At 47.3% G+C, this 27,309-nt stretch overlaps 1 protein-coding gene across 3 annotated transcripts in view; it reads right to left on the reverse strand.

Moving 5' to 3' along the window:
• rarga (retinoic acid receptor gamma a) overlaps positions 1 to 27,309 on the reverse strand; it is a 58,104-nt gene that overhangs the window by 30,005 nt on the left and 790 nt on the right. The window contains exons 1-2 of one of the 3 annotated variants that reach the window (XM_088633586.1): positions 19,113 to 19,316; positions 12,917 to 13,824 (exon numbers count right to left, since the gene is read on the reverse strand). In XM_088633586.1, coding sequence (XP_088489712.1) covers positions 12,917 to 13,085 — 169 coding nt within the window. In that variant the 5' untranslated portion in view covers positions 13,086 to 13,824; positions 19,113 to 19,316. Of the gene's footprint in view, positions 1 to 12,916; positions 13,825 to 19,023; positions 19,043 to 19,112; positions 19,317 to 27,309 lie in introns of those variants that run through there. The other 2 variants (XM_088633585.1, XM_088633584.1) reach the window with 2 other exon arrangements.

A 27,309-nucleotide genomic window follows, 5' to 3' on the forward strand; every position in this document is an offset into this window, starting at 1 on the left:
TCTCCTTCCCTCTGGCCTTAACTTTTTCTTACTTATTTTGTTTTCCTTCCCTAATCCTGAATTCCTCCTCATTTCTCCTATCAAACGATCCTACCCCCAGCCCCTCGGCTTCAGATCCATAGTGAATTCCAAAGGGCACGCTGATTAGCTCAGAGACTATGCCCATCCTGGGGGGTGAAACAGCCCTGCAGCTCTAGATCCCTGGTCCCCAGATCTCAGCTGGTAGCATGTCTGAACTGGGTTCGGACACCAACCATCTGTAACTGAAAAGAGACCGAAAGAAAGTCTTGCAGAGAGAGAAGGAAACAGAAAAATCGAGTCAGGGCTAGTGCCAGGGTGTGAGCTGGTCTCGGTTGCAGTAAGGGGAGAGACAGACAGAGAACAGAGACAGATGTCCGAGACAAAATGTCATAGGGTGTCCAGGTCGCAACTGAGATGAAAGAGAAAGACACAGAGCGATGTCCAAGACAGGGTGTCCTGGTCACAAATGGAATAAAAGAGAGGGAGAACGACATTCTCGATTTCATTCTCCACAGTTTTTTCAGCTTCAGTGTATCACTTTCATTTTCTTTCATTCTCCCTCTTAATGCCCAGCGCTCCGCTCTGCTCCTTTGCTTCCTCACATCAGTCCTCTCTCCCCTTCCCCCGCTTAATTCAATCATGCTTTTATTGGAATGGCCTCTAGATTCAATTATTATTGCCCAAACCAGTACATATTGTACTGCTCACACAATCCCTTTCTCTCTCGTGTTCTCCCTCCCCCCTTTTGTCTCTCAGTCATTTCACCAAAACTACTTTAAAGTTAACAAAGTTCTGTTAACTGTTTAATGCACTAAAATTAGGTTTCAATTTTTAAGAATGTGTTTATTCTGACCTATCAGCTCTACTGAAGAATTCTGTTCAGCAATTCGATAAATCACAATGCAGACATCAACATTAATACTGAGTACTGTTTTTCTGTGAAAATCTTTCTTTTTCAGCCTTCCAAAACCCTACATCCCACTCTCCTTTCTCTGCCACTTTTATTCCTTACTCTGTTTTTCCATTATTTTTAATAATCTCACGTCTTCTCTCTCTCTCTGTAAAGCGTCAGTTCAGTCTGACAGAACTTCACTGGGCAGGTCCGTTAAATTAAAGCAAGTCCTCAGCTGCCAGGGAAGTTAGTTTGGATATTTAATACACTCATACTACCCCCCTCCTAACTCCCTCCTCCTTTTCCTTCCCTGCTCGAGAAGCCTGAACTCTACAAGACACCCCCAGTGGGCCACTAACTTTCCCCCCAAACTTATCCTGCCCTTCCCTCTCTCCCTCTCTTTCTCTTGCTCTCTCTGTGCTAGTCCCTGTATTCCACAACTTTATTTTCCCTTCTTCCAGTCTTTCTCACACTCATCCCCTCTTTTGGTGCAGTACTTTCTCTGGAATCTCTCTATACAGTATGTGTATTTTTTCCTTATGTTTCTCTACTGCAGGTTTTAGACAGTCTATGCTTCTCTTTCGATGCTTTCTTTCTCTGTTCCATCTCCCACCACATTTTTCTCCTGCTTTGCCCCCTGTCACCACATGTCTACTGCCCCTCTGTTCCTCCCTTATTTTTCCTTTCTTTCCACACTGCTGTTTCTTCAGTCTCTGCATTTTCCCTTGTCAACTCCAGAATTTCTGCTAGTTTCTCTCACAGACTTTTCATTTCTCTCTGTCTGTCATGAAGGAGTGCTGTACAGTCTCAACATGGCCCTGTCCCTGTCCTATCCACACCTTGAGACAATTACTCTCCCCTCCACTTACCCCCCCAAGAACTAGAAACAGAGAAGTGGGGAGCTATAAGCAGACAGGAAAGGAGAGGCCCATTCTCTCTCTCACTTGCTCACTGTGTATATGTATCTAGCACAAACTCCTGCTAAGGCTACACTTACACACTGAGACACCAGTGTCCACATTAACACTCTGTAAAAACAAGCACACAGTGACACCAGGTATGGCAGTGGGAAACAGCACCCCTGACCAAGTCATACGACCTTTCTTGCCTTCCAATCTACTGCAGCAGAGGGTTAACACACTATTTTTTAAATACATTTATAAACGAATCAGGGACTGTTGTCTTCTTTGTGAAAATACACATAGCACTGTTTTTTCCTAATTCCAATGCTCACTGTGTTTCCTGCTTAATCAACACTATTGTCTACCATTCCTATTACCCTTTAGGATTGCCACTAACCAACAAACACAGTCACCTACACGCCACACGCCCTGGTGCTGTCTTTACCAACAGGACGGTTGGAGGCAGGTAAGAAGAGCCTGGCCTGCCTGTCTGGACACGGGGGATGTGCTGGAAGAAGCCTGGTCCGATGACAGAGACAAGCAGCACAGGACTGTCTTCTCCTGCCTCAGGGCTCAGGTTACTGAGGCATGCCTCTCTGGGCTGCACAATAACACAGCGACGGGGGACTTCTAAAGGAAAATCTAGAACGTCTCTGCAAGACCCCCAAAATTTTAATGCTGAAAAAAAAAAACAGAATCAGAAATTCTTCAAGTCTCTCTCACCCTCGTGTTCTGGAAACTTCAGTCCGTGATCTGCCAAGATGGCTGAACCCTTCATACGACAACAAAACTGCAGGACGATTACATCCGTGTTCCTTGAAAATGCACCCATCGTGCTATATGCTTATTTTCACAATTTCACCCCGCATATCTCTAGAAAAACTAGAAGTCCAAGACAAAAAATACCTTCAGCCAACAGAGCACCCATGTTTTCCCACCTGAAGCACAGCATGGGTGGCATTTCCTCAAATGGGCTTGGGTTGTGGTCCACCTCCCCCAACCTTGCACCTTTTTAAAGAGCATGTCTGATCATTTTCTATTCATGTATTTCTTTTATTTTAGATTCAATATGATTTACTAAGGTTATTCTACTTCCCAAATATTCTTTAAGAGACACCCTTCCTGTCTTCCTGTCTCTTGTAAATGCCGTTGAGTTTATAGAGATATGATCTTTTCAGCTAGCATTCACCACAGTTTAAACATATTTGTTCTTTGCATTCCATCAATATTTTTGAGACTAAACATGATTTATTACGTTACCACTGCATACCAAGAGAGCTAAGTTTCCCTTCCAGGCTGATTCACTCTCCAGTGGCACTGCTAACCGACTGAATGGTGACTGACTGATTTACCTATTATCTGAAGTCAAGATCTGTCCATTGTCTGGCTGTCCTACTGAGTGACTTACTGCTTGATTAACAGTCAGACTGTTAGACTATCTGACAGTCTGACTGTGTGGATGTTGTATTGACTATCCAGCTGCTTTGCTAACTGAAAGGGCTGACACTAGAGATTGGGCTGGGTACAGAAATTAGGAATGGAAGGATCTCTGTCATGCTGCACAACAGTGCCTCCTGCTGGACTGTGCTGGTGTACATGCAACCCATTGCTTGCCTTTAATCAGTAATTAAGAGCTGTTTCTGTTTCAATTTACTTTGACCAATACAGACTTGTTAAACTTTTAAATGATAAAATGGATTATTCTTAAGTGAATGTCTGTGAAAGAGAAAGCTTGGTGACTCGGTGGTTAAGATAAAGGCTTTGTTACCAGGAGGTTCCCTGTTCAAGCATGTCACTGACTCAGTGTTCTACCTTTGAGAAATTTACTGAACCTCGGTGTTACTCCATCCAGCTTACAACACACAAAACAAGGTCCTATTGTAAGAAACCCTGCAGTAGTAGTTGTCAGGGTATGATTTCCTCTGTAAATCACTCTGAAAAAGTCTCTAATTAATGAGTAATTATTTTTAAGGAATTGTGAGATCCATCATTTCTGCATGAAACCAAAACCTGACTTGAATGTTTTTTTCCTAATGTTCAGCAATGATGTCATGTTGCTGTGAGCATCATGTTGAGTTAGCCGAAGGTCCCTCAATAGCCTCAGTGTGTGTGAGAGTGACAAGAGGGATGTGTTACTGTGCCTTGCCCTCAGGGAGAAAGCCGGACCCCCAGTCTGCGTGCAGGACTCCTGTGACACAATGCTAGCCCTTCAGCACTCAGGATAACACTGCATGGCCACCCACCAGCACTTCATTAGAGCAGCAGGGAGGTCAGTCACTGCCAATTTCTGCCTTGAACTGTGCTGCTGAATGATAAAAAAAAAAATATTTTATATAGCACCTTTCACAGAAATCATCTGAAAGTACTTGCTCTTGGCTCTGCAATAAATATAGATACAGCTGAAACGCACACAGAAATGAAGAAATGTTGGAAACAACCAACTCTGAGGTGGAACATGACTGCAGACATTCTGCATCAGTATATCACACAATACTGAACATTTAATCCAGGGCAAGATCTCCAACTCTGCTCCTGGAGAGCCCCCGTCCAACAGTATTCATCGTTAGTCCTTAAATAATCCATTTTTAAACACCTGGAACAATTTAACTACAATGAATCATCTGTTGTTTAATGAAGAAGATTATTTGACACTACAACCAGAAGCCCCTTTAGCGTTCAATATTCAGGGACCCCTTTATTGAACTAAGCACCTGCTTTATTGAAATTATCTTACAGACGTTTTCCTAATGTTTAAATACTAGGTGATATGGGGCAACCTGTAAACTAACTGGACTGGGACTCTCCACAACCCTTAATCTAGATGGAGAGCCTTTTGAACACAGAACAAGGTCAGGGCAACTGAAACAAGGTCAATAAGCCTAATAAATATTGTTTATTAACACTTTGTTTTTTACTCTTATTGTTACACTTATTAATGATGGGCCTGACCTACATTTATTGAACAACAATTCAACCACGAAAATGGCAGTTAAGATGCTATAGATAAAAAAACTGTTGTGGTTTTGCAAAGTGAACAAGTTCGATTCTGTTTCTCTCCCTCTCAGGTTGGCAGAGTCCTGACGTCCCCCCCCAACACACTTTTTGACCATGCCCTTTTCACATACCCCACCCTTGCCATCCTGGAGACCCTCCCCCCTCCCTCGCCATTGCCCCGTCACTGTCCCACACGTGCCCAGTGCAACCTCACGGAAAAACCCCACCCATCTTCAAAGACGGTCTCTTTATCTTCATCTGTCATCGGGCAGGCTCGCCCGCGCTCTTTCTGTGTTTCTCTTTGCCAGTCTCTCTCCTTCAGTTTTTTCACTCATGTTGTACTTTCATGCCTTCCAAGAAAAAATGACATCAACAGACCAGACGTACTGAAGACCTTCCAAGCAAAAAGTGACTTGGTGCTTTCAAAACGTATTTACTTCTTTTTTTCTGTTCTGTGCGGAAAAGTACGAAATAAATTAAAAGGGTTTGATCTGACTTTTGATGTCCTTTCCAGGATTTGCTAACTCACCGTTCCCTTTTTATTTTGGGGCAATATTGAGAACAGTGATTTATCTTTCACAGACCTTGCTGTTTTTTCATGGTTACTTTATCCTTCTGTGCAATGTGTGCACAATCAGAACAGTGGTTCAGCACATGTCTTCCCCACTCCCAGGGCATGGTGGAGCAGACAGAAAGGCAGACAGAGCTATCGAACTCGGAAGGAAAAAAAGAGGTACTGTAGGTTCTAGGATAGAGCAAAGGACATTGGAGAAGGGGGGCACAGCAGGCAGTAATGGTCACTGCTGAGAGTCAGAGAGAAGGGAGGCTGTCGTGTTACTAGCTGACTGTAACTGGGACTCCCCAAGCAGTGGTATCTCAGAGATTGGGATGGAACTAGCCATCCAGCGCTCTCTTGGCTCACAGTGACCCCTGCAGCCTCCTGGGAAAGTACAGTCACGTGCAGATTCTCAAGAGGTATTCCATAAGGAGCTTGGACCTCAAGATTTTCAGGCTTTGTGCGTGTGGGGTAGAGTTTTGAAGGTTTGTTGACCTTTTTCTTTCTCATGCTGTGTAATATGACCGAGGCTGTGTAGTCATGTTACTAGCCGACTGTAACTGGGATTCTCCAAGCAGTGGCATCTCAGAGGATGGGTTGGAACTAGTCAGCCAGCACTGTCTCTGCTCACAATGACCTCTCCGGCCTCCTGGGAAATTACAGTCATACAGGGCTGTCAGTGACAGAGGTGCCTCTCTTCCAATCAACGCTAAACCTCCAGTACAGGGCTGCACTGCCTGTGAAGTATTGAAAGACAAGTGGAGAGAAGGCAGTGGAATCAGAGTATACTTACACTTCCTCATCATCCTCTTTGTGTTTCCAGTCAGGTAAGTATAACAAAAATATTAGATTATTCTACATTTATAAACCAAAGACCTGTGAGGGAAGGAGGAAAGACAGGTTGACTGTGTGAAGTGGTCAGAGCTGAGGAACAAAGAGAGACAGAGGCAGAGAAAAAAGGGAGAGTAACTGGATGTGTAGGGGCTGTCCAGACTGATTTGATATTTCTTTCATAAAATCTCCATGAAAATAATAAAAAAGGAAGAAAATCTGTTAGAACAACAAAGCCTTGAGACCCAGATTAGCTACAGCTAAACTGCTGTGGCAGGAACAGGACATCTGGTTGGCAATGTCAGAGAATACTCATTGTGAAAGTACGTGTACAGCACTGGGATGGGGGTGTCCCAGGCTGACATTTACCAGCTCAACTGCCAACCCCAGACTGACAGTCACTCCTAGCCTTTCACAATTACTGACACCTGACTCTGCTTCAACCACCTCTCTTTCACTTCAACTGTAAGATGCAAAGGAAAGCACAACTGAAGTGCTGACGTGTTACCATCTAGGAGCCTGATCTGGTCAGATCTCAGAAGCAGGGCCGGAGGCGGTCAGTACTAGGATGAAAGACTTCTAAGGAAAAATGAGATGCTGCTGTAAGTAGAGCTGCTAGAATATCCAAATAAATGGCAACATTCCCTAACTAGTGACCAAGGACACTGTGTTGTAGGGGGTACTGCTCATTAATAGGATCATTCAATAAAGTGAGGTCCTGACTATTTGGTCATTAAATATCCAATGGCACTATTAATAAACTTGGGTTATAACATTCATTGTCCTGGATAAAATTCCACTCTAGGCCTTTAAAATCTGGCATCAGGTTTATCCTTAATTCAATTCTGAAGCAACTTCTCACTTCTGCACTGCTGTGTAGTGGGATTGCTGGTGCAGACTGGCTGCTGTGTGTCACCCAGGTGGGTTCAGCTGGATGAACTGGGTTCTCTCCGTTATGAAAAGTTGGGGATCCTTTCGGGGGGGACCAAGCGCTATATAAATGCAAGGATCACAATTATTAAAATAAGGCCAACGGCAGAGAAGAAGGGAAACTGTTAAAGCATAGAGTCCGGAAGGCAGCAAGTGTGAGTGATTAAAGATGAAAGACTGTGAAAAAGAGTGGCAGACCTACTGATTAGAGCTGTGAGACTCAGGGAGCCTGGCAGAGGGAGGCAGTGTGCACTAGATTTTAGAATTCAGACAGGGATGGTGGCAGAATGGGTGGATGATTAAAGATGAGGAACTAGGAGAGAGGGGTGGCTAGTACTTAGAGATGAGGTACTGGAAGAGAGAGAGGGAGCTGTTGTGTGCTAGTGATTAAGGCTGATGGACTGGGAGAGAGAATGAGACACTATTCTTAACAGGGAAAGAGCGCATACACTTTGACATAATCGTACATTTTCTCTGTCACACACACACAAAGTTGTTTGCCAGTTCAGAGCAAGCGCTGGCTGAAACCCAACACTTCAAATCAAGTTTTATAAAAATAAATAAGTAGGTACAATGTGCTGTTTGTGCTCAGTGGCTTAAACACTGAAGTAACCTTTATTTTCCTGTTATCTTTTTTTTCCATAAAAATGTGGCATTCATTTTTTAATGCTCCTTTTTCCATTCCAACTTAAACCACTTCCCACTAGAAAGTCTCTAATTTTTATATCCCCCCTGAGGCTCAAGAACCGGCATGACGGCTCACTTTCCCTGTGTGAGAGAGTTTTTGTGTGTCTTATTGTGTGACTGCGGGTCAGAGAGTGTGTGTTTGTACTAGTGTACGTATCCGACAGTGTGAGTAAAAGAATGTTTCGTGCCTGGGATTGTGTGATTATTTCAGTGCGTATGTATCTGTGTGTGTTTTTAATTATGGAGTGTGTGTGTGTGAATATATTTGTGTTGGCATGTCTGTATGTGTGTCTGCTTGACTGTATGTTTCTATTTAAGATTGTGTTTAAACCGAGCGACAGTTTCTTTAGTGTCCTATAGGGGCAGTAAAGTGCAAAAGGAAAAGAAATATAACCTTCAATACAGTGCTCCAGAAGACTTTAAGACAAGACTCAACAGGTATAGTTATTAATTTTACTTTGTGCTCTACAGCTTCTTTTTTAAATCTAGGGTCATAACCTTACTTAAAAACAAAATCATAAAGTTTAAACAAATGAATGAGATTGATTAGATTTTCACTAAATATTTACCTCAATCACAAGACTGTAACTAAAACTACAGGATTCTCAGAAAACAAACTACAGGGCACAGGCAGATATCCTTCAGGATCTGTGGGTAAAACTCCTTACAGATTCTCAAGAGGTAATCCATAAGGAGTATGGGCCCCAAGATTTTCAGGCTTTGTGTGTGTGGGGTCACGTTTTAAAGGTTAGTCCACTTTTTTCTCTCTTTCTCATGCTGTGTAATATGACCCAGGACTATTTGAGTTACTCTCTACCTCCCCCTCTTTCTGTCACTCCCTCTGCGGCACCCCCAGTAGAAGCTAAAAAGTGCTCAGTCCAGATGTTATCTCATCATAAGTGGCAGTAATGGGCTTCCAGCTGTTTGTTTGAAGAGCTCAGATAATGACAGGGGGCAACTTGATAACAGCCTTTGACATAGACACATTGACACTTGCTTACACAGACACACCAACTCTCACTCACTGCCTAAAAACATGTTGCTGCAAAGAGAGACACACAAACGCATATATACTCCCTGTGAAAAGCCCATACCTAACAAAAAGTGTGAAAAGCAAAACACAACTAATGGATAATGAAGCACTCACAGTGTGGCACGGAGACAACTACAGAGGCCTTATAAAATATGTATGATGAAAATTGTCCCTTTCATTTGTAACTAGATGATGGAAGTATGACATGCCTGTGTCAAACTGACTCCTACAAGTGCACCTGGTGTGGGAAATATTTATTACACTATAAATATCTGGCTTATTACAAAAGATCACAGCTAGAAGTTTGATCACAGCTGTATGACCAGGCAATTCAGAACTGAATTGCATAATGTTGTTCTTTGTCCCTTTTTTGCTCGATTCTCAAAGCAACAGCTTTGTCAATTCTGTAAAAACATGTCAATAAAGGAACATTTACTGAATTTAACTAAATAATTGAAAACTTAAGAATTACAAGAAAAAATATGTACAGAAACCAAGAGGCAAACACAAAATGAAATAAAAAAATGATTTAGGAACTCATACACAAGTATACGTGTATACTGGACACAGTATATATAGATCAGGTGATCACAATCTTATGAAAGACTGCATATATTTCCCTCATTCCTCCTCTCACCCTCACCCTCTCTCTCGTCTCCATCTTTGTATGTTAAACAGGTATTTCCAAAAACGCTGCCAACTGTGCAGCTGTGGCACGCTGCTCTAACCTGTCAGTGCTGCTCTTTCCTTGGAAACGCAGCTCACGCACAGTAGGTGTGCCCCTGACTACTCTCTGTGCATGAGGCCTCGGCCTACTGAAAAATAAAGAGAACACTCCAAGACTCTGCAGCTTTTCATTCTTGGGCCGCAGCATTATTTGTCATTTTGTTCTGCACTCCAAAAGTCAAGCCTACAGACTGACTCTGGTTGCTTTAAAAACACTGACCACAACAGGGCAGGTCCCACTCTTAAATCACAAAAAAGTGAGCAAAATAAGACCTGATATTTTGCCTTGAAATGACATGTGCTGTGTTTACATTTTTCTTCCAAAGCTGAATTTTCTGGGTCACGTTAATTACCTGGAAAGGATTTTTAGAAATGCCAGGCAGTAAAAACCTGTAATCCAACAGTAAAGAACACTTACCCTAATAGTAATAATAAATATTAAAAAGCAGCACTAACCCTACGTTTATGCACAACCCTAGGCCCACTCCAAACCAAATCCTTGTCCTAATTGTAGCCCTTACCCACATCCAGCTGGTACCACATTGCTGTACCTATTCTTAATCTGACCCCTAAATCATATAGCCATTTCTTTGACCTTGACCCAACTCCAAGCCCTCACACTAATTCTAACACCGAAGGGAACAACAGCTCATTCCTATGAAGAACCTTAAGCCAGCCCCAACCTTAACTCAAGACTTTGCTCTAAGCCTAGTACATCTCCTAACAAGGGTTTGTCTTAACTGTGATCAGAACTTTAATCCTAAACCCTTATATTGGAACTCTATAACTCACCCCTGTGCTTAATGACTACAAGTCTAACCAATGGCATTGTTTCAATATATGGTGCGGTCACTCATTTGTAACCTCTTTAATTTATGGTATTTGTTTGACCTATTTAAGCAATTCCATGCTCCAAAGCACTGTCACTTTTTACACCCCATGAATACTTGTGTTTAAAAAACGACTACAACTCAATACAGACGAGTTATAACAAAGTGTGTGTGAGAGACAGCGCACATGTGTGTGCATGAATATATGTGTTTTACAGGCAGGATGTGTTCCCAGATTCCTCAACACCAAGACCTAACCCTGGGGCTGTCTTTCAGCTTCTTCCTAAAATACTGCAAGGATTAACTCCAAAGCAGTGGGGGGGGGGGTTGAAAGGGGAATTGACTGACAGCTGAAAGACTGGCTCACTGCTCAGACAAGTCCTGACCAGAGGGGATTGGGAGAGAGGGGGGCCAGGAGTATGGAGAGGGCAAGGAGGAGAGGTGCCGAGAAATGGGGGGAAGGAGGGTTACAGTGTGTGTGTGTGTGTGTGTGTGTGTGTGTGTGTGTGTGTGTGTGTGTGTGTGTGTGTGTGTGTGCACATTTTTTTTTTATCAAATACAGAACGGTCTAGGAAATCAAAATATAGATATCCTCCCCTGCTGTGGATGGTATGCCTCTCCACGTTACTGACCATGAGATGTCCAAGCTAAAATTAGAAAAGTAATATAGAAGCACTATACAATAATAATTTTGATACTAAGCCTCCGCCATTCTCCACCCCTAAAACATGGACCCGAGCAGCACAAAGCTGCCTGTAAAGGATGCAGACATGCCAAGATCCAGTGATGCTAGGGGAGGGAATGCGGAGGCTCCCAACAACAAATTTGAAACCCACCTTCCCTAGTAGAACTGCTATCTCCATCTTTAAATCAACACTTAAATTAACACAGGAGCTTTATCACACCCTCTTCTGTCACTCAGCATAGGGATAACACACACTGAAGGGCCTGAGGAGGATGGCAAAGAGCTGGTGAGATTGGGAAATAATGGGACTAATATGGGACAGAAGGTGCCGACACCAGAATGGACAGGCAGAATACAAGCAATCGACTTAAAAGGGCGCTATATGAAATCAAAATGATCAGCTATGACCCACCGCCCAGAGCTAGGATTTAACCAGCAGAAGATGACTGTAGCACAGGAAGCCTGTCCTTACGAAAACCTCTCAACCCTGTGATTAACAAAGGCAGCCAGAGTTCACTCGTACGAGCTGAGCTATTAAATGGCTTTTTTTTTTTTACGAAAAAGGCAGCTTGCAACATAAACTCTGGCAAAATAAAGAATAATGATGAAAGCTGAAACAAACACACGGAAGGAGGTGTAATTCCTCGCGCAATTACTGCTGAAGCAGCGCATTGTCTTTTTAATTAGCAGGTAGAGGCACCGGCCTGCGGCACACCCAGCACTTAGAAAGGCAGAGGGATCGGCCGCCCACGCACAGCTCCCGGTGCTTGTCTGTCACTGTCGGCACAGCATCACCGCGGAGACACACCGGCACTGCCACGGGCTCCCCGAGCGCCCGCTGGCATCTGCACTGGCTCTCCAGTCCACGTTACACCTCACAGCACTCACATCATAAAAATCCATCTATTTATTGAACCTCTCGACCCATACATACATAGTGTTAGCTTAAAGAGATAAATGCAATGATAATCATTTTCAAGTTTTTGGTTATATTCCAAGAACAGGTTAGTCCATACATGTCCACAACAGGGATTTGAATTCCTCGAGGAGGAGGTGTGTTGGGGGCTGTGAATACATATAATTGGCAAAGGAACAGTGGTTCTGCCTCTGATGGGGTTGTCAGGACTGCAACAATGGAAAAAGTGCTCCTGAACTCTGAGTGAGACTCTCACTGATGGACAACAGCTCCCCCTGTGACCCACAGTGGAAAGTATGACAGCTTTCTACCACGTTAAGGAGCCATTTCGGCACGGGGATTTAAAAAAAAAAATCTTTTTTAAATATCATTCACCCCTGAGTTACTTCATAGCTCCCATATATAAAGAAAGCCTTGTTCTGCTTCTGCTTCCAGACTAATGAGAGGCTGGCCTGTCTGTTCGCTGCCAGGAGGCCAGTCTCTTTCTTGACACTGCTCTCTGTGCAAAGCCATGCAGGTTCCGTTTCTACAGCAATTTTCTTTTGACTGTAACCGAAGATTTCAAAGCACTTAAAGGAAAGAGCACCTGCATGACAGATGCTCGGTGTGAAACAGAGCAGCCATTCCACCCCAGAATAAAAAGAGAAAGGGTGAGAGAAGAGAATGGAGAGGAAAGGTGGTGATGTGATAGAGAGGGGGAAGAGAAAGAACAGGAGAACAGGCAGAACACAGGTACACCATATGCTCCACAGCAGAGGCTGTCAGGGTGGTGCCTATGTAAAGGAAGAAAGAGAGAGAACTGGGTCATAAGATGCAAAAGTCTTTAGTGTTTGTTTGGAGTTTTTATTAGATACAGATAGTTATTTATAACAAATCTTCCGATAATTGTTATGCAGTGTAATAGTCAACTTACATAAAGCAGCCATCTCTTTGGGGAGGTCCGCCCCAAATCTGCCGAAGAGACTCCCATTGGCCAGGAGGTCGAAGGGGGAGTGGCTTCGGATGGAGTTGAAGGCAAAGGGATAGACGGCGGGTGGAAAACCGGTCATGTGACCCACTTGACGCTCTCTGTTGGTAGCCATGGCAAACGACGCCCCACAGGCCCTCCACCCGGAGAAGAGGCCAAGCTGTCAGGTGATGGAGCAGGAGCCAGCAGTAGGTGCGACTTTCACCTAAAGGTTGAACACTCTCTATCCTGACCCGTCTCTGATTTGACGTGCGCTCACTCAGTCTCTCATCTGGGAAATACAAACGTTCACACAAAGTCCAGCGTATCCAGGAAGGTTTTCTTTTAATCCTATCAATAATCCCAGAGCGATTTAAATTTAGAGTAAAGATGCCAAAAAGATATGGACTAAAAAAAAATTAAAGCTTTGAAACAGGGACTGTAAGGCTAACTATCCTCAATATGCAGCTTACGCTGTTTTAAAATGTTCAGGTTTGTTTAGCATCAGCCACAGATGTTTGAGATTGAGGTATCACTGAAATCTAGGCTGTGGACACTGCTTGGCTTGAGGTGTGTGTAACTGTGCCTAACTAAGGGACTAGGTAGTTCCGTCTATGTAGGCACACACCCACAAGTATACAATGGCATCTCAGGCAGGAACACTGCAGGGACTGAGAGCCCACTGATGCAAGCTCAGGCTGTGAAGATTCACTCAGTCCTTGTTCTGTCTTCTTGTAAAAGCCAAGGGTCTGTACTTCTTCGACATTCAGACTGGGGAAAGGATATTGAGCAATGCCTGAGGTTTGGGGTTGTGATAGGGCTGACAAGAAACAGACAGAGCTTCTTCTCTTTGAGAATTTGTAGAATCCTTTGACCTGGAGAGACAAAAAAGGATGATGGGAGGTTATTATTGTTCTTAAACGATCTTACACTTTACATGATGAATAAATACATCTAAATGAGAAAATTGCACTCCTTTTCAAAACAAGAAGAGTTTATGGAAGAACACACAAAATGTCAATGGTTATACCGTAACTGAACAACAAAAAAGTTAACAACAATGCACACTCTGTGTTTTGGCCTTTGTACAAGGGAAGATTTTCCACAGCCCAGAAATGGGCCAGATGTGTGCAGCTTTTGTCTATGATAGCATACCAGGTAAGCAAGAGAGAAAGAAAGACACAGGCAAAGAAAGAGAAGGGAAAAGATGAGGAAGATGGAGAAAGGAGAGAAAGGGGGAGGGAGTTGAGAAGGAGAGGGAAAACTCTTGTTTCTGCAGTTTTTTTAAAGGAATCCAGATTTCTCTGTGATCCCAGGCTATGCCATATGATTTAAATCACCAGAACTCCACAATAAAGAGCTCCTCTGTTTCCCTTGCCAGCCTGACACAGCAGCCAGCCCCCTCCCAGCTGCCCTCGGGCCAGGGCCCCAAACTCGGGTTCGACAGCACAAGGGAGAGGACCAATCGGTTACCCACTTAACTCCTTCAGTCCCTCTTTCTATTCCCCCTCCCTGAAATCTAGCCACTAGCCCGCTCTGCCACCTCCTCCTTCTGTCTCTCTGAGCCCATCAGCTCTACCCACAAACCCTCAGTCCCCCTCTCTCTCATTCCCTCAGCTCTTAAACTGCCTCCCTGTCATGACTAGCAGACTAGCACACTGTTTCCATCCCTCCCCCCCGAGTCCCTCAGCCCTAAACTCTAGCCCAGGTCATGGAACCTAGATGTGCTCTTCAGCATCAGCAAAATTCACATACAGTGAGAGGAGACTCATACAGTGAGCTGAAAGACCCTTTTTTCTGTTGCGATCAACTCATTTGCAAGTTTCCCCGGCGCAGTTTTATGAGTGGGTGGCGGCAGAGATCTGGTTGAATGCGGTAAACAAACAAGGGCCAAAGAATTTATAGTTTGGAAGCGCTTTGGCGTGTAAAAGGAAAGAACAAGAAGAGAAAAAAGTCTGGATGGTGCACTCGAAACAAAAACAAAATTCATAAAAACCTAAAGCTCAGTGGCTGTACCGCCCAATTACCACAAACCACACAGGCTGTAGTGACAGGGTCTGGGCACTGGGGGGCACCAAGAGGGCCACAGAGTGGCACCGTGCCCACGGGGGGAGACTGCCGCCCCAGCACACACTCATACCCCCTCCCCCCTTTCTCGTCTCTCTCTTTCCACAGAGCCAGTTAATTACACCCTACCGCTGCAGGCAGCTTCAAACCACCACTAATTTAGAGTTCCATTACAGTAAACTGTTCCACATGTGAATCCAGAGAGCAGGCCGGCTGGGGTGGCCACGTTTCAGGAAGGAGAAGCACAGACAGGCACCCACCCCCACCCCTGCCACCGTAACCACTGCCACCCCTCTCTTTCTCCTCTTCCCCCGACTCCCTTCGCTTTCTCCTCTCCGTCCTCCCACCTCTGCATTCACTGCCTCTTTTATGTCTTTGATTTCTCTTCTTTCTTTCTGTTCTTTCTCTCTCGTTCATTCCTTTCCAGGAAGCCGCTCTTTTAACACCATCATTCCATTCTACACCCCTCTCTCTATCCCTTCCACCTTCAGCTCCTATTTTCCCTCCTCCCTTCCACCATAAAACACAGGTTTGTCCTCCCTTGAATTACTCTCGACCACATTTAAAGTCACTTTTCTCCGGTTCTTTGACACTGAGCAATGATACGAATGCTTGTGCGTTATGCTGTTGGCAGTATAGGCTCTGTCTGTCCCTTTTGTCCGCACACTCCCTGTCTTTTGTCCTTCAAGCAACGACAATAGAAATAGCCATCGCGATGCCGGTATGTCTGAGGTACAGATACTCACTGTGTACCACCAGTCACAGTCAGACAGGTTTTTCTGCACCAAGCAATTCATCGCCACACAGCCCTATTCATTCAAATATGAAACTGACAATAAACGTTTAACACTGGCGAACAGCTTATTGGAAAACATGCACCCAGATGGTGTATGAGTGCAAACATGTGTTTACCACGTTCCATTCCAGGCCTCTTAACCAGAGCCGGCTCCGATTCAAAACAGGGCCAATTAAAAGTGAGAAAGGAGAAAAAGAAAGAAACAGATTTCTTTTTCCGAAAGGCAAATGGTTTTGAAATACATAAGTTTAACTGCTCCCTCACAGGTTTTCTGCTATTAACTTTATTATGCAGCCTACGTCGTCCAAGACCAGATCTTTTATATTAAAAAAAAACATTAATAAGCAGCACATTCTGTACTCGAGAAGGGAAAGAATGGAGGGTGGGGGGGGGAGGCGGAGGAATGACTTACATAACAAAAACCTTATTTCTTTCTTAATGAATACTTAACTAAAACGAATAAGCGCCGTTTTTTAGTGAGTCACACAAGTCGAAAACAACGGAACAACAACAACAAAAACACGGGATGACCCTCTCCTTTCGCACCTTCGACCGTCAAGCAAACAAAAGCCGCTATGCGCCGGGGAGGGGGGGGCTCAATGCGCTCTTTATACCGAGGCCTCGCAATGACCTCATCCCCCTCGGCCTGACCCAACCTGCCGCAGAGAGAGAGGGAGAGAGAGGGGCTCCCCGCTCGGCGGCGCCCCTGCGGGCTCGTCTCGGGGACTGGAGGCCGGGGGCGGAGGGAGTTTAAAGAGCTCCTTGACTAAGCCTTAAAAACCCGGGGTTTTCCAGAGAGAGCCGCGTGAGGCGTTTTTTTCTTCTCCTCTCCGCTGCTAAAACATGACTTGACTACTCGGGGGCAGGTGTTAGCAGACAGGGGGATAAGGGGCCTGTCCTCCGCAGGCAGTCGTGCTGTCGGCACGTCAACAAGGCCCCGCCTGTCAGTAGAAACCGAACTGACGGGATAGTTTACAGTAGGCCCTATTTACCTCACATTAGATCGAGAAAACCCATCAATCTCACCACCAGAGTCTCCCATCAGCACTCATGTGAATTATATACAGAACTTTTTTCCTTCGAGAAAGAAAAATGGCTCATTTTTAACCTAACCTAATACAACATCTGTATTAATGGGTGAAACAACTACCTCTACATATTCGGCGGCTGTCACCTAAAACCTTTCCAGTTGAGACCTAACGGGAAAAGTCTGCAAACAATAGCCGTCTGTGGTCTAAATCACAAACACCCCCCCCTACACAGGACAGTTCACATAACCACGGGATAATGAAACTCTCGCCGCATACACTCCATAGTCGTTTCGTGGCGACATTTTCCAGTTCCGAGAAATCTGCACCCAAGTCACAGTTCCCCATTTTCTGACCTAAATGTGACGTGAAAGCTGTATCTATTGATTTTCGTGGTTATTAAAACAACTCTTGACAGCCCAGACGATTCAACAGTGTAACGACTCTCGCTTTCTGGGACCGAGGTGGGGACGAACAAGGGCCGTTGCAACTCGCGCGCTCGCACACTGAAACCGCCACTTTTTTAAAAAACAAGATGAAGCCCCTCGTGCAGACCCTCGGAGCTCCCAGTACTTTAACAGTACTAGTAGCCAAAGCAATAGTAATCAGAAACAGCGACTTGAACGTCCAAAAGGCAACGGTTTCCAGTTACTATGGCGAATAGTTTCAGAGGGAAAACGGTAATTCCATATGTGTCTAGTTAGCGTATTCCCCATGGTTGAGAAGTCAGCGGAGTGCGCAATATCTCCCAATATGAACTTATCGGTGCCCGAGTACGGACGAGTCTGATGACGTAATTATCCCGACCGCGCCCCCTCCCGATAGCCAGTTCAACACACCGTACTGAGAGAATGTACAATGCGCAATTTTGATAAACATCATCTCGACAGTCGCTGAAAACAGAAGACGAAACGTTATTTATTGTGGCGGCGCCTGGGTGGATCGCGTAGAGGTTTCTGATCGGGTTAGCCCATATTACTAACCGACCACCCCCGACCCTTCTCTACCCTCTCCGCCCTGAGGCGGGACTCAGCCGCGACAGTTGCTGTGCTGTCACGCGATGGGCGCGCTCTCGCCCGGGCCGACACCGCAGCGCGTTCCGTCACACACACCCTCATAACCTGCGTGCAACACACAGATACACGCAGACAGCAGAAACACACTAGACCGCCGCATGGGCACTGATTCGTCTCACACCTACAGGCAGAGAGCGGCGGAGCAGGAGTGTGATGGGACGATTAGTGGCGGTGCGGTATTCAGCAGTGGCATCGTAAATCCCAGCAAACCTTACAGGATTTATGGGTTCAATCCATGGTGTTCCACCTGACCACCTTGGCTATAGTTTATCACTGGGGTTTGAAGTAGTTTATGACAGATACAAAGTTTCACGTTAGCAGTTGCACTTCACGTGGCGTGCTAATTATTACAACACGTACTTTCAAACACAACCCTGTTTGTACTTCGGGAGAACAGCAGAGCGCCGACTCCGACACGCACACCAAACGAGCGTCTGACTTTGAAACCACGAAGGTAAAAACGGATGAAAATCAAACATAAAAAAACACGTCTCAGAGAAGTGCCTCCATTTCGGTTTTAATATATATATATTTTAAAAACTGAATAAGTAATCGTTAAAAAAAAAACAGCGGAAATGCACAGGATTTGAAAATGTTTTTTTTTTTGTATAGCCAGTTGATGCAAAGCAAAAGCAAAGAGAAAAAATAAATCAAGGTGTTTCAGGAAGAACACGGACCGCAAAACCAGCGGACGTGGTTTGTTCTACAGTTAACAAGCAGCAGCGCGCTCACTCCCCTCGCGTGATGCCAGGTGGCACCGACCCGCCGCCGGTTCTGCGTGCCGGACCCGACCCGACCCGACCCCCACACCTGTCCGTCCTCCCTGAGAGGCGCGGCAGCAGGGGGACACGGCCACGGGCCTGTAGAGAGGAAACGAAGTGTTTCAACTCCTCGACGCAAAAAAAATAAATAAAATAAATCACGCCCGTGACTTTTAAAGCAGCTGCCTGTCAGTTTTCGTATTAATTTACCCGGCTTGAGACAAAACCCCTTCCCCCTTCCTTGACTGCGCCTAGCAGGGCCTAACAAGGGAAGGCTGTTTCTTCTAGACCAGTTACACGATCGTCTCGATGAGATTACGAGATCGACCAGATCAAATCAACCGACCCGATCGACCACGAGGAAGAAAGATGGAGCGGTCCCCGGGGCAACGCTTCCTGTGTGGTAGTGCCGTTTTCATTTAATGGCATATTTACTGCAGCTCTCGTTGTGGGTCGATGTTTCCACTGGGCCGCGACTCCACACTGACTCACGGCGCCCGTCTAACAGGGCTCAGCGCTCCGAACGAGGCTCAGACGTTGACGTCACCCTCTCAGAAACCCTGGGCAGTGCGGAGCTCCGCTGGGGCACAGCGTGAGAGGGCGGGCAGCGGCGGAGCGAGCTGCTCTCCGGCCCGTGCGAGGGCCTCTCCCGCGCCACTCGCGCATCGCGAGATGCGATCTTCACGGCCCACGTTCGAAAGGCGCTGCTCGCTGTTCCCGCAGTACCAGTCGGTGATTCGCCCGCCCCCCTTAATACTTAATACTTCGCTTAAGGCCGCCACGGCAGCGCCCCACGCGGGACTTGAACCCTCGACCCGAGTATTCGGGAAGCTCCCTGAGCATCTCTCCCCTGAAATAGCAGAGCGCTGAACTGTGCTTAATGGCAGGTCGCTCCCGCTGATTACAGACTGCTGCCTGAAAGAAAACGCAACTTGCTCTTAACATGCCATGATCTCGAAAAGTGTGTCCATCAAGATTCATATACGAGCCCGTTGCGCATGTCCGAGACGGGCCTGGCGCGCTGATAGCTCCGCGGCTGCTAATATGGACTATCAACAAAGAAAACCTAATCTTTTTCAACGGCTGAGGTTTCTTACACGGTTAAAAGGTCAGAGCTAATTAATCTTCATTATCACTTTACTAGTAGTGCGTTATAAGAGCTTTTGTTGATCATTCGCTTGCTTTTCAGGTATAATCTACGTTGAAATCAGGTTTTTTTTTTCAAACCAAAACGAGATGGGGCGCGTGCAAAAATATCTAGTCGTGTTTTTTATTCTTCGTTGTTGTTGTTGTTGTTGTTGGGGGGCAACTTAGAAGTAAAAAAGGGTTCGTGTGCTGTGTGCCCGTAGGCTATACTGGGGCAAACCAGCCCCGCGGACTCCTGACACCGGCTGACACGGGGCAGGGGTCACGGTGAAGGTCACCGCCTCTCGCGCCCCTCAGCCAAAGCCCAACACTTCCGGCTAAAGCACGGGTCAGGGGTCAGCCCTAATTGACACGTTCTGCTGTCAGACTCTTTTGACCCTTTAATTCCTACCGCGTCGTTAAGCAAGACACCAGGCGAATTTCAGTTTCTTCTTATTAACGCTTTGTCAGTGGAGCGAGGGCGAAAGGGTGAGATTTGAAACTGACACCTCAGCCCTCCGCCACTCACCGTTGTCTTTTTAACCATGTTACTAATAATCGTTTTTTTTTATTTTTTAATGTAGTAATCGACCGTAAAGTTGGTCCTACAAAATCCATTTAAGTTTAAATTTCAAAATCTATCACTGGAAAAAGCTCTGTAGACTTTTATTATTATTATTAATTAGGTATGCGAACAATTAAGATAAGTAAGACAAGAATAAAACCTATTGCTACGGTATACAGCGCTGATATAATCCACTATCTGAAAGCGCTTAGGTATTCCCCAGCACGAGTTAGCGCCTCTTGATGTTCAGACGCACAGTAGCCTACTTTTCCAACCAGGATCGGCGCTCAAGAGGACTAGAAGCAAGAGAGACCCCAGAACGGCCCTTTCCACGCGCCTCGCTTACCCAGGACCCCACGCGGTTCGCTGCCTGGCTCGTGCTCGTTCTGCGCGAGGAGAGAGCGAGCGGACCGAGCGGCGGTTGTGTGCACCGCCGGAGCCCTCAATCGTATCTCTTTTTTTTTGTTCTGGTATATTTGACCTGTTTTTGCTTTGCGTCCGCACTATTTTCTGTTGCTGTGTAGTGTAATGTACAGTATATGTATATAATATATCAGGAACAAGTTAAGGTTGATTCCCTGCTGAAAAGAGAAGAAAAGAGACGCAACGTTTCGGCTGTGGAGCCTTCTCCGAGTGTGACCCGAAGACTGCTCACCCGCACAAGGCTCCACAGCCGAAACGTTGTGTCTCTTTTCTTCTCTTTTAAAGATAGAATAAACCCATGACTTGTTCCTAATCATATATAATGTCTATTTATACAGTATCTGTTGTGTTGTGGCGCTGTCTGTATAGCTCGAGCCTGTGTTAGACTACAGCAGTAAGGAAAGTGGATGGATGCTGCGCTGCTCTCTCACACTATCCTCCGGCCACTCTGTGTGGGTGTCCATGTCTTCCTTGGCCACATCAGAGCCCGGACTCCAGGCACAGCTGGTGCAGGAATAGAAGTGAACTTTCCCGGGAGCGTTTCGGGGGTATCCTCCCCAGGGCAAACAGAACGGGGCAGTTCGTAAAAGTGGGAGGCCTGTTGTGGTGGGGTCTGCCAGGAGGGGGGAGACGGGGGCAGAGCAGACACGGGGGCACAGAACTCGGGGCGTGAGAGAGGAGGGGCAGGCGGGCGGGCACAGAGGCCGAGAGAGAGACAGGGGGAGGGAGGTAGAGAGGGATGGGGAGAGAGGAGAGGGGTAAGGAGACAGGCAGGCAGGCCGTGCCGCGGCAGGCTGACGGAGCAGTGCTGAAAACCCAGAACCCTGTTGACAGACGGCTGGAGACAGAGAGAGAGAGAGACGGAGGGAGGGAGAGGCCGGGAGACGGAGCAAGTTCCCCCTCGGGGTGCGCGCGGCCTTAAAAATCACTGGTGCAGAGAACAAAAACAAAAATTTGCAATGCAGTTAAAAAGCAGTTAAGGGTGTTCAGGTATGCACCACACACCTCAGCCTTTCTCCACCGGGGACTTCCCACAGACGCTCCCTCGCTTTCATCCTCCAGACAAAACACCCAACAGTAACACCAGTATGTGTTGGTGCTGGCTCCGTTTTGTGCCCGGTGTTTTGCCGCGGTCGTGCCATTTGCATTTAGCTTGGCAGCCTGTTGTGCACATATTAAACGCTGAGCCCCTGTGCACAGCACACACATGTGCACACACTCTGTGCTGAATCACACCCCTAGCTGTGGGAGTGATCACTAGCCTGTCATGGGGCGCCTGAGCCTGTCGGGCCTGACCCCAGGGTCGTGCACACACACCTGTCGACGCTCCGACAGGAAGCACAGTCTCCTGACGCTTCCTTGCTAATTACAGGCCTGAGCGAGGGGAGGGCAGACCCCAAGCACACACTGTCAGCATTTGCCCCCCAACCACAGGATGTTGTGAGAGTGTGTGTGTGTGTGTGTGTGTGTGTGTGGTGGGGAGGGTCTTAACAACTGGCCCCCCCACACACATGTGCACACAAACACAACGCACACTTGCAGTTATCGTCATTCCTGCTGTCTCCACAGGCAGAAAACTGATCATGCTCAGTCATCTGTGCAGCGTTGCCCTTTCTTCTTACAAATAATTTGTATTGTCTGCATTCTGGCAGTTGTGTTCTTTAATGTGTCTAAACCTACATGAGTTATTCCTGGCAGATTCCTTCACCTCATATTCACACTCCTGGACAAGTCCTTCTGGACTTCTATAACATAAGGACAGGAAGGAATCTGGGACAGACTTCTGCAGAGGATAGGGTTAGGGGAAACATTTTGGTGTTGCACAGTTTTCTGAACCCCATTGGTGAAGTCTTAGGCGCAGAAGTCTGTTGTCCAATCTGGATGATTTGCCAATTTGTCTAATGCGTTTTTTTCCAAAACTATTTGTACACATCAATACAACTACAGCAGGCATTTTACAGGAGCAATATGAGAAAAATACCTTAATCAAGGGTACAAAAGCACTTTTCCCACCTGGGACTGGAACCACAAAAGTCTGGTCGCGGAGTCCCAATCACTGTCTTCTTAGCCAATAAGACAAAGGGGTGTGTTCTCAAAGCATTTAAAGTCCCAGTGAATTGATTAGACGTGCCACATAGGCCCAGAGTCTCAGTCAGGCTCAGAAAAGTATAGAAATAAGCAGAGCCCACTGCCGTTTCATGAGAGACCAGGCAAACAGCGTGCTCAGGGAATGTGGAAGCTGTGTTGGGCTTCAGTGACGGCAGCGTGCTGAGAACCACAAGGACTCGTTGTTTGCTTCAAACTCTAATGCTTGTTGGCAGGAAGTAGGTATGGAGTATTAATGGTGCACAGCACTATAAAGCCAGCAGGTGTAGCGGACAAATATGTCCCATACATCACCAGTACCTCACTGCCAACATCTGGGCTAGAAATGGCTGATTTTGCTGGGCACTCTGGATCTTAGCACATTTTAATTTTTAATTCATCCACTTAAAACTTCTCCAGCAGCTTGAACTGACACCGTGTTTCAGCATCAATATCCCCAAAATCCATCCTTCCATTTTCTTAGCACTTTATCCAATACAGGGTAAGGGGGAGCCGGAGCCCATTCCAGCAGACAACCGGCACGATCAGGAGACCAGTCCATCGCATTCCCATAACACACACACACAGACGCACACACACCAGGGCCAGTTTTCCCAGAAGTCAGTTAACCTACTAGCATGTCTTTGGAGGAAACCGGAGCACCAGGAGAGAACCACTGACATGCAAACTCCACACAGACATCACCCCAGCTCTGGAATGGAACTGTGGGTTCCAGCGCTGCGAGGCGACGATGCTAAACACTGTGCCCCCACCCCGTGCCACCCCCATATCATCAGCACTCATTCCAGTATTGATAAGACTTGTTCTGGACTACCGTGCATCAGTCCATACAGTACATCTACGTCCATTCATGGGGCAGGGGGAATCTGACAGATTCCAGTGGTCACGGACAGTCCTGGGGGGGGGAGGGGGAGGGGTCTGAGGCACGAACGTCAAGCATATGGATCGCCGAGTTCTGATCCTGACCACCAGAGCTCTTCAGCGCTACCGATCGGCGCTGAGCCGAGCTGCCCTCCCTGCGGTTTTGGCAGCAGCGCGTCGCAAGGACGAAACCCCCAGCAGCAGTCTTGCCAGAGGGCGGCTGCTGTCGCCTGCTCCCATTGTCTGAAGCGATCCGTCCGTTTCCCTCGGGGAGCTGCGGTGAGCCGGAGACCAGCCCAGAGCTACATCCTGGACGGGCCGCCCGCCCAGCGCAGTCAGCCCCACGGGGGAGCTTCTGAGATGCCAGTTAACCCAGGCAGCATGTCCTCGGACTGTGGGAGGAAACCAGGGGAGCTGAGAAAATCCACAGTCACAATGGGGATTCTGGGAGTCGCAAGGGGAGCATGCAAACTCCACACAGAAGAGGCCAAAATCCCTTATGATCCCAGTGCATTAAAGTCTGATCATTTTAGAAATGTCACGGCATGGCGGCTCTTTGCAGCACGATGGAGGGACTCGCCAGTCTCCTATATTCCAGTTCATACAGGAGCCGCCATGCAAGGTTTCGGAAGTTTCGGGTCCTATTGCATAAAACTTGTGAGGTATATAACACTGAGTCATAAATAAGCCGTCTTAAACTCTTAAGCAGGGTCTAGACTGCCGTGAGTTCTGTACAGCGAGCCTCGAACCCTGGGAACACGCAAAGGCAGGAGGGAAGGGAGGTGTAACCTCAGGCCTGCTGTGGCCGGTCTGCGCGGCAGGCGCTCGCACTGCGTGTGGGGACTCACGACAAGCCACGTCCCAGGGTCCAAGGTTGGGCAGTTCCTCCGTAGTGCCCTGTCTTTTGCAGGCAGACCACAATGGCTTTTTAAATCAAAGCATCGTGCTTTCAGTGACACCAGAGAAAACTGCCAGCAGGCCCTCACGCTTGCACACACAGGCTTTCCTTCAGTCCGAGACACGCACCATTCCACTGTGCAGACCGCTCTCGTGACAGAAGCAAAGTCAGTCCACTCTGTCGCGGCGTGTTGTGTTGTGTTTTTGATATTTCTTTTGCTGCCTTCTGAGCATCTTTGGCAATTCTGCTGGGAGCTGCTCAAACACGGCTTGGAGGTTCCCCATGCAGTGGCAGGGGAGGGGGTTAGTTAAGGGTACACAGTGCTCTGAAGCCAACGTGTGCAACACCCAACTTCACCCCCTCCCGTTTCCTGTCTCATCAGCCCACTGGGGTCCTGCTGAAGGTTCTGGTTTCAGCCAGCAAAGCCCACAGTGCCCTCAGTACCCGAGGCACGCCCTCGCCAGAGAAGATTCGCAGAGATTAAAATCACGAGCACGCAGGTGTCCAGGGGGATCACACACACACACCCCACCCGGGAGGCATGGAGGCACGCGTGAGACCCCCTGATCAGCTGCCTCCTTTCCCCCTCCCCCCCTCTGTCCCCATCATCGGCTGTCCTTTCCTTCTCCCCTGGCTGCGTCCCCTTTTCTGTCTTGAACTTTGCTTCCTGCTGCTCCCTGTAAAGCTGCTCTTTCCCAGTCTTCCTGCCGGTATGTTTCTTCCCTGACCGATTCCTGCTGTGTGGAAATGAGAGGATTCCTAGCGGACTCTAGAGGAGAGAAGGGGAATCCTGCACCTGGCCTGCTGCTCCAAGCCGTGCGACACTGGCCCTGGCTGGGAGAGGCGTCACACCTGCCCCCTTACACACCTGCCCTCTGCCCAGCCAGGGTGGAAAGAACTCGGTCTGCTTGGGGGATTTCACCACGTCGGCTTTGTAAACTCACAACAGCACATGTTCGTTTCATTTGTTCATATGCGTCTGCTATCTGTGTCACTCAGCCGAAGAGAACTGTCATGTTTGTAAACCAGACACGACTGGCAGACAGGAGACAGAGAGGCAGTCAGTGAGACAGGTCGACAGGTAGTCAAGTAGACAGAGAGTCAATGAGACAGAGGCAGGTAGATAGACAGGAAGCCAGTGAGACAGGCAGTCAGGTAGACAGAGTCAGTGAGACAGACAGTCAGGTAAAGTGAGACAGGCAGTCAGCTAGACAGAGAGTCAGGCAGTTAGACGGGCAGTTGGGTAGACAGAGAGTCAGTGAGACAGGTAGTCAGGTAGACAGAGTGAGACAGAGGCAGGTAGACAGGCAGACAGAGAGACACGAAGTCAATGTGACAGAGGCAGGTAGACAGTGAAACAGACAGGTAGTCAGAGAGTCAGACAGTAAGAGGTAGTCAGAGTCAGGCAGACAGTGGGACAGTCAGGTAGACAGGTAGAGAGAGAGTCGGGTAGACAGCTGGACAGAGTCAGGCAGTGAGATAGGTAGACAGAGAATCAGGTAGTTATTGAGAGGTAGACAGACAGTGGACAGAGAGGCAGGTAGTAAGAGAGAGAGGCAGACAGGTAGATGGAGTCAAGCAGTCAGTGAGACAGAGAGACAGTGGATTGAGAGGCAGGTAGACAGAGTCAGACAGGGAGAAAAATAGACAGAAAATCACAGAGACAGTGAGACAGTCAGAGACAGACAGTTAGAGGGACAGAGCTAGTCAGCAGCCTGTCTCCAGTGCTTGTCAGAGCACAGAGTCCCTGATTCACCACCCTGCGTGCCGACAGTGCCTCCACAGTGCTGTTAATTAAGACACATCCAGACATGAAGACACATCTCAGAGTCCACAAGCACACCACTCTTCACTCTTCAGAAAGCTGCCCCGTAGTATCAGCTGACAAAAGCAGGCTTTTGGGTATTTTACTACTATTAAATTTCTTGTCATTCCATTTTCATTCCATTTTCTTTCCATTGGCTAAGAGGACAAACTTGCACACATCCCTGCTGATGTGAAGCGAGTGAGTTGCTCACACAGAAACGCCAAGACTTCGTACACTTTCTCCCTGGTCTGAGGAGCTCAGAGGACAGCTCACCGTGTCCTGCTCTCAGTAAAGCCACACCTCACAAAGAGAGTGAGAGCCGACACACAGCCTGCTTCTCCCTGTGTAGCAAACAGAAAGCAGCCCAGCACACAGTAACACAGGCAATCCCATCCAGAATGTATTGGTGCCCGAACAGACATGCACACACAAACACACGCACACAGACACACACACACACAGACACCCCCCTGCAAACACACACACTCGCTGACACAATCTGGCCCAGCAGCAAAACCTCAGCAACTTTTAAGTTGATCTGTCACTTTCGCTCCCTCTGCCACCCCTCACTCTCCATCTCTGACTTCAATTAAAGTTGTCAGAAGGCTTTTTTAAACCCATTCTAGTTTCCAGATCCCCCCAGTCTCCCCCCCCCCCCCCACCACCACCACCACCCCGTCTCCTGCTCCCTCTTCTCTCCTGCCTCCCCGAGATCCTTCCTCTCCCTCTCTCCCCCTCTTCCTCCCCGGTGCCCCGGTGATCGCGACAGAGCGAGAAGCAGCTTGGAGAGGCAGCGGCAGCCCAGGCAGCGGAGCCCAGATGCAGGCAGCAGAGCGCGATGCAGGCA

Source organism: Lepisosteus platostomus, chromosome 1 (assembly GCF_059453375.1).
Source record: "Lepisosteus platostomus isolate fLepPlt1 chromosome 1, fLepPlt1.hap1, whole genome shotgun sequence".
Taxonomy (NCBI): domain Eukaryota; kingdom Metazoa; phylum Chordata; class Actinopteri; order Semionotiformes; family Lepisosteidae; genus Lepisosteus; species Lepisosteus platostomus.